The sequence below is a fragment of the Phoenix dactylifera genome, chromosome 2, assembly GCF_009389715.1.
Source record: "Phoenix dactylifera cultivar Barhee BC4 chromosome 2, palm_55x_up_171113_PBpolish2nd_filt_p, whole genome shotgun sequence".
Taxonomy (NCBI): domain Eukaryota; kingdom Viridiplantae; phylum Streptophyta; class Magnoliopsida; order Arecales; family Arecaceae; genus Phoenix; species Phoenix dactylifera.
In genome coordinates, this window is record NC_052393.1 from 17,735,510 (window position 1) to 17,750,995 (window position 15,486).

The 15,486-nt window shown below is 39.3% G+C and overlaps 1 protein-coding gene across 1 annotated transcript; it reads left to right on the forward strand.

Moving 5' to 3' along the window:
- Positions 1 to 314: 314 nt before the first annotated feature.
- LOC103719982 (poly [ADP-ribose] polymerase tankyrase-2) lies at positions 315 to 5,456 on the forward strand. Its single transcript, XM_008809477.4, has 6 exons — positions 315 to 589; positions 4,219 to 4,310; positions 4,399 to 4,477; positions 4,646 to 4,740; positions 4,835 to 4,930; positions 5,062 to 5,456. Exons 1-6 carry the CDS (start codon positions 412 to 414, stop codon positions 5,152 to 5,154), a joined length of 633 nt encoding a protein of 210 aa, XP_008807699.2. The 5' UTR covers positions 315 to 411; the 3' UTR covers positions 5,155 to 5,456.
- Positions 5,457 to 15,486: the final 10,030 nt, after the last annotated feature.

The window sequence follows — 15,486 nt, forward strand, 5'->3', positions numbered from 1 at the left end:
TACATTTGAACCAAGAGAAGAAGGCATGAAGCTGATATATAATACATTAAAAAATAGTTATAGCTGGTACCTTTAACAGACGTTCATGCATCATAACTAGTAAGATAAAAAATATAAAAATTTTCAATAGAATCTCAGCATAGTGCAGAAAATGCTAAAATTTTCAATAGAATCTCAGCATAGTCCCCTTAAATTCGGTTCAAGGTCGTAATCTGGCCTGTTTAAACATGTGGGCCGCCAGCGGGTCGGGTCAACTCAGGCTGGGTTTGTCCAACGCAATGAAGGGCCCAAGCCATGATCGGGCAACCCTAGTCGAAAAGAAGGCCAAGCGGTGGGGTTTTGAAACCCTTTCTCTTGCTGGGCACCAGAGGAAAGGCGAGAAGAGGAACGGCGAGAGGCGAGACGAGATAGATGGCCGTTCCGGGGAGGCGCAACGGTCTGATGGACGATGGAGAGGATGAGGAGGGGCCTTTCGACGAGGTGGAAGGAGAGGCCTGGGACGATCTCGACCGCGACGTCCCTCCCCATCTCCGCGCCCTCGTCGACGCCGCCCAGCGCGGCAACGTCGACGCCCTCCGCCTCGCCCTCGGTACCATTCCCAAAACCTCTCTCTCATCTATTCCTCCGAAGAAATTGATTTTGTTCTATTCTCTGATGTCCTAACATGATTTTAGCTTTCGTTTGATGTAGTTTGATGTGTTTTGGTTCTCAGTGCTATTTAAATCGATTACCGTCCTCTTTTTTCATGGAAAGATCTATTGAGCATGACATTTCGGGGAATAACCTTATCCATTACAATGCCAAATGGGCAAGTCCTGTTCTGAATTGAAATTTGGTTGCTCTTGGAAAATCAAACCGTTTAATTGCTTATGTCTTGTGGACGCTTGGCGATACGTGGATTGATGTATGAAACGGAGTACTATTAATTGTGTGAATAAGGATGTGCTTTGTTTTGTGTCTATTTGGAACTGTAGAGGAGGTATATCAGCTGAAAAATTTAACTTCTGCGTAGGGTTCCTTCACTTGCATATGCTGTTATTTCATCATATATTCCTTCCAGCTTCAAATGCTAGGATAATAGTGAGTTTGATATAACCTCCTAGTCGTTAATGTTAGCATTCATTTGTTTTAGTCGCCAATATCGGGGTAAAAGAACATAGGATGTTAAGCAAGAAAAAAAGTGGGCACAGATTACCATAGAGGAGCCTTTTAGGAGGTTGAAATTTTTATTTTTATTTGTAACTAATTGTGTTCTGTTAGCAATACCATGTGATGCGTCGATTTGCTTGATTTTTGCATGTTCTTTGTATGCTTTAAGAAAGAAATATCAAGGTACCTAGGAAAATTAGAATGATAAATAATGTTAGTAACCTGAGTGTGAGCAGGTATAGGAGCAGATTCAAATGTGGGTTTGGGGAAGCACATTTCCCTGAAAAATTAGAATAAGAAGTGCTTACATAATCGGTGCAGAGTGAATTTTTTGCGAGATTCAAAAGTGGGGGCAGTGTCCTAGACAGAATTTTCCCATTAGTAGGTAAACAACTAGTCATATTTCCTGAAAAGCAACTTGTGATTACTTTTAAAATCTCTTTTCATGAGATAGAAGCTGGGAAGCTAACTGAGTTGGACTTGTACCTTTAAAGTACAAAAGGAAAACAAGTTAGTGTGCCCATGATTGGGCTAGGTAAAGCTATTCAGTATTAAGAGTAGAATGCTTTCACATTTCATTTTTCTATTTTTCATTCTTACTTACAGCATCTTTATTTTTATAGGTTTGTTAAACCGAACCTTTCGATTCATCCTTGAATACATGCACCTGAAAATTAGATGCAAGAATTAGGACGACACTTAAGTATTGGACTGTAAGAAGAAAATATTTTATATATTGGAAGGATTCAAACACTTAGACATGCACTTGCACTTGACAGATGTACCCAAGTTCATGTAGCATAGGTTTGCCTTCATGCTATATTATTATTATTTTTTGTTCCCTCTTTGGCTTAGCAACTATATTTTATTATACTTTTCAGCTATTTCGATTGATCTATTTTTTTGTCCTAAAAGCCTTTATTTGAGAAGTTTTGGAATAAAGATGCCCACAGGATAAAAATTCTCTTTTCCTTGTCTAACAGATGCCGTTCTCTATTCCAAGTCCATGAAAATAAATGATCTAGTGAACTACTGATAATGTAAATTTTGGCTTCAAGGGGACTAGAAGTCACATATGTGTTATCAGTCTCATCATATCAATTACTCAAGCTACATTGATGAGGCAATACTTTGTCCGATAAGATATCTTTTTGTGTGTGCATTTTAATGTGGTTGAAAAGAAAACCTATAACTCAAAAGAGGACTTAGCTCGTTTTTTATCTTTTTGTAAGCAAAGGCTTTATCTCTAGCGACTAGGATTGTTCAGTGAAATTCAGCTTGAGACATTACAATGTAGAAGCTCTTGTAGTTGGGTTTTAGTTGCTCCTAGAGATACCTGTAGCTTGCTTGATGGCTAGATACCAGCTAACTGTTCAGCTAGTTGGTTTGCTTCCTTGTGGACATGTTTAGCCTTGAACTGTAGAAGATACTTCTTTGGATAAATCTCCTTCCAACCCAAGGTTCTGCTGGTGGAGGAATTGCAGGTTGGAGCAGCCTCCTTAGCTCTCCTTGTCAATGTAAGATAGTCACATCATCCGTTTTCCCTATTCTCTTCAAACGGAGAAGCTAGCATCAACCTTTCTCCCTATGGGGTAGAATAGAAATTTATATTTAATTTATATTTATAGTATTAACTTGTGGGGTAACACCTAAATGCCATAGGATGTAACTTGGGTTGGGCTCAACCCAAACCTGAACGGCCCGACCCATTAGTTGGGTTAGGTTAGGCCTATGCTTCATGAACTTGTGTTGCACTTGATGCAAAAGATCCAATATGATCAATCCCATGTTTTGTGGTGTTAGGATTGAGCTTAAACCCAACTTGTACCTGAATCTAATGCAACATGACCCAAACCAGCCCGGTACATCCTATTTGGATAAATAGATTTATACTATGTTTTGCAAAATATACTTATATATTTCACATAACTATATCTTTGGTTTTATCAAGTCATATAATTGCATACAGGCTCTCAAAAAAGATCCTAGCTAATCCAGTATCTAACCTAATAAGGATTTCTAAATCCTTTCCCTAATCTTAAATTACCTATATTATTTGACTTAGCCTGGTGTTGGGCAACTCAACACAACACAAGCCAAACCAATACTAAAGCGACCCAACTGAACTTTGCTAAGGTGGTGGTCTTTCGGGTTAGATTGGAGAAATCTCAACCCAAGGAAGAATTGGGTTAGTGTTGGAGATATAGAGGTGCGTTGGGGAAATCCCAGTTCAAGGTAGAGATGGGTACTTGGTTTAGGGTTGGCAGATCTAGGGTTGGCAGATCATTAAATTTATTAAAGATGACCTGCAAGTAGTTTATTGTACTTCTGTTAGTAGGATACCATCTTAAAGCCCCTGCATTCTCTTTATGGATCAATATATGATCAACTGAAGTTTGAGAATGTGTTTCATCTGTTCTCAACATGAAGCTTCTCTCTTTGTATTGGCATTGAATTTCTGGCCAACCTAAAATTGAGCATGAAGGGTATGAAATCTGAATTGCTTTTTGGAAGATGGGATGACAGCCTTATTGGCTATCTGGTTTAAGCTCTTGCAGTCATTGGCAATCGCCTTAGACTCCTAGGTTCTTTTAGACTTGGGAAGTGTTTTAACTTTGAACGAGGATGGTGAAAATAAAGGGTCAGTAATCAGTCTAGAGATCCTCATCTGTCTTTTATGCATAACTTGTTAGCCAAAGAGCCAAATCAGAACGCAGAACCCACTTAATGCGACAGGATAATGGTAAAAAGTACTTGTTTACTGTCACCGTGATCCCTTTGTTACTAACTGTAAATGTAATCTGGTTGTTAGGTCACAGTAATCAATTATTTGATATGCAATCGACTATACTTCTAATTTTTGTAAATTATGCTCATTAAATTCTTTGAAGCTTCTAACATATACTTGATCTTGTTGTGCTATGGTGTGCTATTTTGTATCCTCATTATGGCAAGTATTTTTCGTGGCCTATGAGTTAAAGTTGGAACCGGTTATGCTTTTCATGCTTTGATCTATTATTTATCATAACTACTGCCTGATTTTATTGTGCTTCTGCACATGAAATACAGATAATCACAGTGGCAGCATTGACGATCCAGTTGAAGATGGTGATACCGTCCTTCACTTGTCTTGTCTCTATGGCTATCTTCCATGTGTACAGGTTGGCAATCTAATGTTTGATTGGTTCTCAGTTTTTGTTTGCTTCTTGATTGATCATAGAAGTGACATATGCTAAATCTTCCTCTCAGCTACTGTTGCAACGGGGTGCTAACTTAGAGTCCAAAGATGAGGAAGGGGCAATTCCTCTTCATGATGCTTGTGCTGGAGGTAGGTATCACATGATCTGGGGTTTAGGCCCATGACCCAGCAGACTACTTTCTGACCTTTTAGGTCATGAGATCCAACCCTGATACACATCAACAGTCGAAATAGTAAACCAAGAAAGATCAATGTGCTTTTTTTTGGGGGGGTTCCTCACATTAAACATTTGTGCAGGATTTACCGACATTGTTCAATATATAATCAACTTTGCTGGTAGCCCTGATTGTGTTGAGCGAATGCTGAATATCACTGACGCTGAAGGAGATACTGTAATTTAGCTTAAATTCTAACCCACTTTTCTTATATGCCTATCTCGTTTTCATGTTCCGAGATTTGAATAGTCTTGATTTGTTGTATGTCCAGCCTCTTCATCATGCAGCCAGAGGTGAACATCTGGATGTCATACGGTTGTTGCTTGCAGCTGGGGCTTCTCCTAAGAAGACAAATGTATATGGAAAGGTTCATATAACAAGACTTTTTATGCTATTAGTCATTTTTTATGTAGTCCAATCACTATTTACTAGATTTACCAGTTCTTTTCTCCAATCACAACTATTTATATTTAATTTACTAACTATTGACCTTAACAGACTCCTGCTGAGCTTGCGGATCCAGATACAGAAGTTTGGAGTGTTTTAACAGCAGCAGCGGCTTCTGTCCCAGATGCTGTTCGCTGCCAGTAGGATTGGCAGAACATTTGAAAGCCAGTCGTAAGTACAGCCTCCTTTTTTCCACTTCTACGGTAAACTGAAGCTTTCTATAGGAATGATTTGGTAAGTTGAAATGTATCAGGATGGAGATTGTTTTTGGTTTACTTGGTTAGAATGGTTTCATTATAAACATATTGCTTACAATTAAAACTTTTGATTTGGGTATAAGCACTGTTTGCTTTTGGTATACCCAGGGTCATAATGTGTACTCTCAAATTTCTAGTAGATTATTTAATGAATCAGTTCCTTGATTAGATCTCTTCATATTCTGTAAATGGTTATTTATAAAGTTTGATCATTTTTCTTTTCTTTCTTACTAATAAATAACTGAAGTGACAGACTTGTTTGGATGGTTTTTTGCTAGTGCGACATATATATATTCCATGTGATGCATCAACCTGGTTAGAGAAAACTAGATATGCCCATTGCATGACCAATGATTTTCCGTGTTATTTGGCTAGCCCTAATGTTATAAGGCACGTGAATGCATTCCTAAATTCTATCTCTACTTCCTTCACTGCTTCCTGAAACTGACCTGCTTACACTGCACTGCTTCTTCCAACAATACTGGAAGTGGGGCTACCCTATATGGTCAAGCCAAGCAAAAAGGAGTCAGATCTTGGGATAATAATAAAGTGAAGATGGCACTTTTGAACTTCTTGCACTTGTCGCACATTCACAATTCTTTTGTGGACTTTTTGGATTTTCAACATGTCAGTGAGGATATTATGGTATCTACTAGTTGTGTGGTGTATATTTTGAGGGCAGTAGTTATATGCTTTACTATCTATTTTGTGCCTACAGTAGAGGGCCATAGCCCATAAGTAGATTACTTGGAGCAAGTATTAAGGATGAACTTTGGTCCTATATGGACGTCCCTCTTTCTTCTCAAAGGCAACAGACTCAAAACTGTATTTCAGGCATGGAAGTGGAAAGAACTTGCTTTTGCAGTGTGAATCGCTCTTCTTCAGTTGGTACTTACTAGTGTTCCTCTTTATCTAATGATCAACTCCCCTGATTCACTAACACTATTGGATGATATGGGAAAAAAATCTTCAGACCGTTCCTCTGGGTCTTCTACTGAACATTGAAAGTTTCACTTGGTTGAGTGGGAACATGTTTGCCAATCAAAATCTAGTGGAGTTTTAGGTAGACCTTGCAGGCTTGTTTTAATGGCTAAAGCAGCAGGCGATATAATCCTCCATCCTAACTCATTGTCCTCTTGGGTTATTTGGACCAAATATCATTATGATGCTTCATGGTCTTCTTACACTCAGGGAAGTGGTGTATCCAATATTTTTTTAGGAGGTTTGGGAAGGAGCCCGACTTCTTATCACAAGACCAGATGGATTATTGGCAATGGAAGCCTTATTCGGGTTTTTGCTGACCCCTGGTTTGACATCACATTGCTTGACCTATATTGCCTTCAGCCTTTAATGCAGAAGGATACAAGGATGATCTCAGGGTGGCAGACCTTATAACGAACGATGAACAGTTGAATTCTTAGCTTTTGACTAATCTTTTCCCCCCTCATCTTGCTACTTGAGCGGCTGATTTGCAAATACCCAGAAGTGATTGGAATGATGGACTGATATGGGGTGCCAAACACTGCTATATCAAGGTGATTCTTGAGGGGGCTTACAGGATGACTCTCATTGTCCCGAGAGGGATGTAAGCTTCGCCTGGGTGAAAGTTTTCATAAGAAATATCAGCATATTTATATAGCTGTAAGGATGATCAGTTTGCTCAATATTGTAATTCTGATATTATCTTTTATTTTTTCTGTAAGTTCTACTATAATCATTAAATTAAGGCCATTTAATTACATCACACAACCAATATTGGTAGTTCATCACCATCACATTGTCAAAGTGACTTAAATCAGTTGACTTAACTTACCATTACCTACTTTCCGTAAAATAAAAATCATTACCTTTTTTTGTATAGGTGAATGATAAACTTACTGAGTATCAATTAGTAGCATGTCAAGATTTACAAATCATGATGGTGATATTTGCCAAAAGTAAGTTGATGAAATTGGATTAACCTCCCATTCTTTGACATCATAAACCAACCTATCACCTTGCTTCATACAAAAATCCGCCCCTAAATTACCTATCTTGAAGCTTAGCTAATGAGCGCCCTATATGTCTAGAAAATTCCAAAATACTTTCATGTCGTTTTGTAACAAATCTTCATTCCTTATATTTCAAGATAAGTTCCTTGTCTGTCATGATGTTTGCCATATATCTAGTTGCTATATAATCATTTGTTCTTACAAGCGAAAAGTTCATGTTCTTGACTTAAAAGTGAATAAATTTCTTCTCCATCGAGTGTTGTGGTGTTAGGATATACCATGTTTGCAGATGAGATTCTGGGTGGAAACTCTATTCTGGTAGCGTAACTTTCTGTCAACATTTTTTTTAATTGTTTCCGAGTAACATCCCAAGCTCATGACATTTTTCTTTTCAATCTCTCTATTCTTTATTTTCATTTCATCTGTATTTATTACATGTGAGTTATTATTTTCATTATACTCATTTAGAAGCCTTGCTCTCTTCACATATATTATAAATGACCATGACTGTGTGCGGTTGCCAAATAGCTTCCTCACATGTAACTAGAGCATGAATGCTATATCAATTTATTTACTCAAGATTTTGTTAATAGAAAATTATATCATCACTTAAATAAATAGTGGATGCATTGTTCTCTCATATAAGAGATTCATTGACACTTGACTGAGAAGTAAATACGAGTCGATATGCTGACACAAACAAGGTTCAAAAAAATCAATCTGGCTAACAAGTTTCTCAGTCATAATTTTCCATATTAGTGCCAAGATGCCTCACTAACACCCATTTTGTAGCTCTTGTATACAACCACCTTATGTTTTGTTAAAAAGAACTAGCTTCCTAGATGTATGCATTGTTCTGTGTGCTTTCGCTGATTTTGATTATAAACACCAATGCTTGCTTCATATCTGAGGAGATAAATTGTTGCTAATTCAGAAAGTAGCAACATTTGACATTCTTCCTATTAGTGATTTGTGTTAACCATTAGCTCATCATAGAAGTAGTGGTATCTGTTATTTTTTCTATCTAAAACTTGTCATTCTATCGATGAATGATTTATTTTAATCATTTATTTGAGTGGTGTAGGTGGACTCATAATTGAATTCATCCTTCCATTTTAATCTCAATTAATTAAAGGACTGTTATAGTGGGTTTAAAGAGGAAAAAGGATTAATGATAAAAATGTGTATCGTATAATTTTAAATAATAAAAAAAAATTAATTGGTATGTAATTTTCGTATTACGTCTAATATGCTAATTTAGAAGTTAAACTTTGCTTCTGTTTTTAAAAAATTAACTCTGATAAGAGTCAATGATTCGTGCAGACCCTTTTTTTCCTGAGAAATGTGTAAATAAACTTTTGTAGGATAGTATGCTAGAAAATAATGCCAGTAGGCTCACTAGTATAGATGGCCCAAAACGGGGTCTTACATAACTTATTGTTGGAATATGGATCTTATGCAGATTGCCCTGAAATGCTCACTCTGTACCTAGAGCACATAAGTTTAGAATGATTGACAGTCTCGTAGCTGCTATTAGTTTCAAAGTAAAATAGCTACAAGTGAGTTTTTATGCATATATTCATATCTTCCAGCGAGCTTTGCAACTCTTAAAACATCTCCCAGTGGTCAAGAAAGTTGGGTTGCCATATTAATAAAACGTATTTCAGTTAGTTTCCTTTAAGTTAAGGAATTCTTGGGTCAATTCTTCTATTGCGATTTTTGTGGGAAAATCATCTGAAATTTGGCACCACAGATGAGCTAATGCACCATCCTTAGGCTACAGTACCAATGCGAACCTTGGCTTGTGCTGGCTTCTATCCTGTCCTTACTGGTGGTTTCATGGATCTGCCTGGCTCTCGGGAGGGTTATTTTAGAAGGGCCAGGTTAGCATGGTGACTCAGTTTGAATGGAACTAAGCTACCATAGTTTGGTTCAAGCAAGTGGAAGTAGCATGGTTTTCAGGTTAATGGAGGAGGACTTGATAATTATATCAAATTACATGAGGAAATTAAGTTAGTAGAGAAATTGAAAGGATAACTATACTATGAGGGAACTTATAGACGCAGGAAAGTACATTTTCATTTTCATAAAAAGATAGGGATGACCTCCTTTGTGGATTACAAGAAGTTTAATGCCAGACTAATGATGAATTGATATTTGTTCTTTTATGGAGGTTTTTTTGGGTTTTGATAATATACAGAAAAGAAGTTACTTTTTTTTCCAAAAAATGTTTGGCAGCGAAAAGAAAATTTTGGAAAGATGAGAGAGACGGAGAATAAAAAAGGGTTGATTTTGACCAACCCAAGTGGCTGGAAAAACTTTTGCAACTGTATCAAATAATTTTCAGAGAACATTAATAATTTCTAGTTCATTAGACTAAATCCATATCATGATTACTTTCTCTAAAATTTTCTTTGCAAGTTTCCTATTAAACAACGTAGGTGATATTGTTGTGATTATTTTTATCTTCTTGCATATCAGATTGTCTTTCTGTTATTTAATTTGCGAAAAACACATGGTTTTTTGTTCTCTGTAAGAAATGGAGAACAATAATAAAGGAAAACTTCCTCTCAAAAAATAATAAAGAGAAGTAACTGTTCGTAGTTTACATTTTTTTTTTTAATGTGAAGCGCTGCACAAGCCCGCTGTCCCAGTAGATCTAGTAGAAAGATTTCAAAGGAACAGGAAGACAAGAAGAATTGCGTCATAAATTCCAAAAGTGAGATGCTGCTGCTGCTTTAGCCTTACCTAGAAATATACACACAAACATGCATTTATGTGGGCTTCACCTGTTGATAAAGGAGAGAGATCTATCCATGGACAAAAGTGGGGAGTAGCTTACACTTAAGAGTGTTAAAGTCTCATGAGGCCTGCGTGAAGTGGGAGTGGGATCAGTAGGTGTTGAGTGAAGAGTAGTGCTGAACTTATGGGTGGGAGTAGGTCTGAGGCCACTGTCGTCAGAGCGGCTTCTGAGGCGGCTTGTCTCTTTTCTTACATCACTCAAATAACAACCATAACACTATCCGGCCACTATCAACTCCCCTTCTTTCCACCATCCACTAGTAAATAGCTACCCCCACCCCAAGCGTCTCTAGCGCTGTGGTCATCACATGCTCCTCTTCTTATCTCCACACTACCTAACAGCCTTATTGACAAAATAATGTGGACACCAGTGCCAGGTCAGCCATCACTCGAGTTTACGGTCGCTACAGAATCCAGCCAGTTCAGTCAGCTTGATTTTATTTTGGATTGATTTTATGTTGTGGATCTATTTGCATATTGTCATTTTAGAGCTTTATGGAATTGTTTTCTTTGGAGGATTTTTTTTGTTATTTTATGACGTTATATATATGGGTCCGTACATTGTTTATGGGGATGCTATGATGAATGAAAATTGATTCTCTTTTTTTGAGCTCTGGCGTGTGAAACCCTGAGTGGAGTCAGGTGAGAAGCCTGGTTCATCCTCCTCCCCCTCCCTCCTCTCTCCTTCTTTTCTATTTCTCCTCTCGCCCTTTTCTCTCTTCCTTTCTCTCCCTGCTGTCGTGCGTCACAAAATGGATGGCGACATCTTTGCAAGGTATCCATGCGAGTACATGTGGCAGCACATGAATGGCCATGCTCGCCATGCTGGTCCATTTAGAACGCAGCCTTGCGTAGCCATGGTCTTTTTCCTTCTATTCATTTGGGCGAGCTGACACATGGGATGACATAGAGGAGTAGAATTAATTACCATTCAATCAAGGGGGTGGCGACTACTGGTGATTGCCCATTAGGAAAGCTAAGAGTTTCTTTAAAATTAAGAAGGGAAGGAGTGGGGGGCATTGACTCTCATCACACTGCCACTCCACGCCGCTGCTAAGTTAAAAAGCCAAAACAGTGACACAAGAGGGAGCTGGAAAGGCCAACAAGTGGTTTTAGCTGGTATTTGGTGGATGCGTTGTTTTCTATCATGCTGTGGGCTCATCGCCAATTGTGTTTCGGCCGATAACGGTGGATGTCTTGTTTGGATGGAGATCTCACAAAGTATGCTCGTAGACGTAGTCGGCAACCGCACACTGACAGCCTATCAGTCTAGTCCTTCGGCTCCTCGGCTATGTCACCTACTGAAGGAAATTGTCACATTAGGAATGGTTGGATAAAAATGCCGGTCTGTTTGAGAACAGGTCGTTGACTTCGAGGATGGTGATAGATAGAGCTATGCTACATGCGGAGGAGATCATCGGTGCTGCTGCATTGTTCTCTTTCGAAATGGCTAAGGACATATGGGATGCTCTTTCCACTATTATAGCGCTCAGATTTGCCTTAGTTTCTTGGGTGCCTCCATCTTTTGGTCATCTCAAAGTAAATTTTGACGGCAGCATATCGGTGGATGGTGTGTCTGGAGGTATCGGGTTTGTAATCAGAGATTCCTTTGGCACACTAGTAGTAGCTGGCGGTCGCCGTACGCCAGGATTTACCGTTGTTGGGGCAGAGCTCCAGGTAGCGTGGGAGGGATTATCTTATGCAAAGTAGGTACTTGATGCTGAGCAGATGCATCTGGAGGGGGATTCATTAGTGGTGATCGACTGGATACGGGGAGCGGATAGGTATGGCGATGGTCATCCTCCATCCGTGAGACCCGCAAATTGGCTCAGGAGATGGACGATTTTCAGGCAGCACATGTGTTTAGGGAGGCGAACCGGCCTGCAGACTGGATCGCCTCCTTTGCTGCCCGGCATGCCGGGAAGGTCATTTGGACTTCAGCAGTAGACGCTCCCTCTTCTCTATGTTCTTTACTTTTTTGTGATTTAGCAGGTTGGATTCACGTTAGAGCTTTATAAATTGCCGTCTTTACTAAAAAAAAAAAAAGAAAATTGTCACAAAGTATTGCTGTGACTGGTTAGCGGTAAACTTGTAGAAGTCGGCAATGAAGTTTAGTGTGACAAAGAATTTTGCTGAGAAGCAAAACTTAACGAATGTTTAGGATCCAAGATGTGGCATTATCTTGGGGCTCCGATTTTGGGGAGGAAGTGATTCTATCTTGCTGGTACATAGAGTGCAGGCAAGATTGGTAGAAGGTTGGAAACAAAAGTTTCTTTTGGTGATGGGCAGAGCTGTTCTAATCAAGTCGGCACTTTGTGCGATCGATAAAATTTCATACAAATGAAAGCTATAGGGTTGATAAATGATAGTTTCATTAGCCCATTGACTCGTAATCTGGGTACCAATCTACGTTTGACATCATAACTAGGCATTAAAAAGATGATTAATATATAAAAATCAATCTATGTTTGGTACCATACTAGACAATAGTGAAATGACTAAAATGCAAAAAAATCATGTAGTCTTTTCGCGTGAGATTTGTTGAGAGAACAAGATATCAAGTGCGGTAGAATTTGATATACATGTTGAAATCTTACTCCGCTTAAAAATTCATTTGTGCTTCCTTGGTGATGTCAGGCGTAAGATGTCTGATTGGGGATGAAAATTCCATCAAATGTATTTAGGGACCCATGGATCTTGCATCTACCTTTAAATCAAACCCATGTTCTCTTGAATAGCTTTGCTCTGGAGAATTCAAGGTAAAAAGATCGGATCGTAAATGAAGAAAGGAGATGGGATGAAACTCTTATCAAGCAGGTTTTTGGAGAAGAGAGCTCAGCAAGTCCCCTCTCTCTTGCTTTGTCGAGGTTTAAGGAGCATTATAAGCTTGGATGGGATGGTTTTGTATCTTCCAAAGACATGGTTAAGGATTTGTATAAACTTCGTTGTTGCAGAACCCTGGCTAGCAGGAATGTGGCATAGATAAGTGTAAGAAAATATAAAATATATAAATAAATCTATCTTATTTTATTAGCTTAAGCTTTTAGGATAAGTGGTGATTTTAACATGGTATCTATGAGACCCTGGAACTGGGCCCGGTCCACCCCAGTCCCAACGCAGCAACGGGATGGATTCTTTCCATCCCGAAGAAGAAGGAAGAGCCCTATTTTAGGGCTTTCTTCTCCTTCTCCTTCTCCTTTGAGCCCACCGAAGGAGAGCCGCCGCAAAGGGGGGAGGGTCTTCTTCGCGTTGCCGCCGAAAGTGAGAGGGAGAGAGAGGGCTATTGGGTTCGTACGGGGGGTCTTCTTCCTCTTCATTGCCGTCGGAGAGGGGGAGGCGCCGGTCTTCGTCGGGGCGGAGGTAAGAATCCTTAGCCTTTTTCTCCTCTTCTTTCACTGCTTGGCCATGACGTGTGGTGGGTTGGAACCGGCCGATCGCCGGATTTGGGTCCAAAACGGCTTGCTCTAGCCGTCGGCGTGTTCGCCGCCGCCAGTCGCCGGGGGTGGCCGGATTTGCTCCGCCACCCGCTGCCGCTGCCAAGGCCGGCCACCGCGGCCGCCTTGGGTTCGACCGGGAGGAAAGAAGAGGGGGCGGCGGCAGGGGGTCATGGATCCCCTGTTTCGCCGAAGGAGAAGAAGGGAGTCGGGAGAGGAAAGAAGAAAGAAGAAAAAGAAAAGAAGGAAAAAGAAAAGAAAAGAAAAAGAAAAGAAAAGAAAAGAAAGAAAAAAAATAATAATAATAATAAAAGGAGGGTGGTTTACGGGTATGAACCCGGATCCGATCCCGAACCCGGGGTGCTAGATACTTCGGCAGGGTCGGCCCTGGGAGAATGTTAAAATTTAGGTTTTATATATATATTGTGATGAATTTTAAAAGAAAATATGGTTTTTGAATATTAGGTTCTGCGAGGAATTTGCGGAATTAATTGGATTTGTTGTGGATCGCGTTCGCAAGGTAAGTGATGTAACCTCTTTTCTAGATTTATCGGCAAACTATATATATGTTTCACGAATCGAATTATTCGTGATTTCCAATTTGATGCATGGATTATATGTGTATTTTAGAGTATTATATAATTATAATTGAACGTATTTGCTTCTGATTTGAATTGTGTTTAATTGCTCTGACATTGTACCTTTTGGCTTGGAACACTAAACATAATGTAAGAAAAGATTATGACTTGAAATAGATTCAGACTTGCAGTCGGTCTATGTTGAGGACCCTACCAATGGGGGCTAATACATTGGTACCGCAAGAAGAATAGTCGGTGATATGATCCTACCACAGGGAACATGTGGTCATAGTTCCTGGCTGTTGAGTTGAATCTAATAAATTGAAAGAAATTAAGATATGAACGACATTTGGTTTTGACATTGTATGTTTTTTTTTATATATAACTGAAATATGAAATAGAGAACAAATCGAACTATCGACCTGGCTATGTTGAGGACCCCGCCAATGGGGGCAGATACGTTGGCAATTGACTGTCCTGAAGGACTCACCGCAAGAAGATTAGTCGGTGTTGATGACCCTGCCACAGGGAATATGTGGTCATAGTCCAGGATCGACATGATAAATTGAATATGTGAAAGAATCTTGAAACCGCGAAAAGAATCTTTTGAATTTAAGAAATACTTGACTTATACTTTGGAACTGCATATTTATTTATTTTCCACATATTATTTGCTTGATTTACCTAGCTAGAGTGTTCATTAACAACTGGGCTGTCTCGCTCATTATACTATCTCTTGTTGTTTTACAAATTTCGAGAACTAGTTTATTGGAGATTCAAAATGGGAGAGCGACTAAAAGGATTGTGGCACAAGTTATCTTAGATTAGGGTTATTTAAGTTGATTTGTTATTATGGACATTTATTATGATTGGCGGACTTTTGTTATTTAAGAATTTGGTTTCTGCATGTTGGTCAATTATTGTTCCGCTGCGTATTTAGAACTGTGAGACATTATGACTTGAATCAGTCAATGGAATAAGATTGCATTTATTCAGTTAAATTAATTAGATTTATAAAATTGAGATGTTTGGTGAAGATGCCTTGCATGCTCGTGGGGAGAGTTTCCTACGGGTGTATGGCGGTTGGCGCGACCCCCGGTTCGCAATCTCGGGTCGGGGGCGTGACAGTATCAGAGAAGAGGTTCTAAGTTCGAACCCTGTCTCCACACTTTATGCCCAATGCAGTGCTTATCTCTAGTCTTTCTTTAGACATGCAAAGCTCAATTCGAGGCCACATCGAGGTATATTCTGTCTAACCATACTATTTTTAAGCGCTACATTCCTTATCATATTTGGTTGGAATAGCTGAGTCTTTGAGAACGTCATGATTAGCCCCCAGCCGATCCTTATGAAGGCATCCATCCATGCAAATGAATTTAGCCATTCTAATGCCTCAAGAGAGATCTTTGACAGC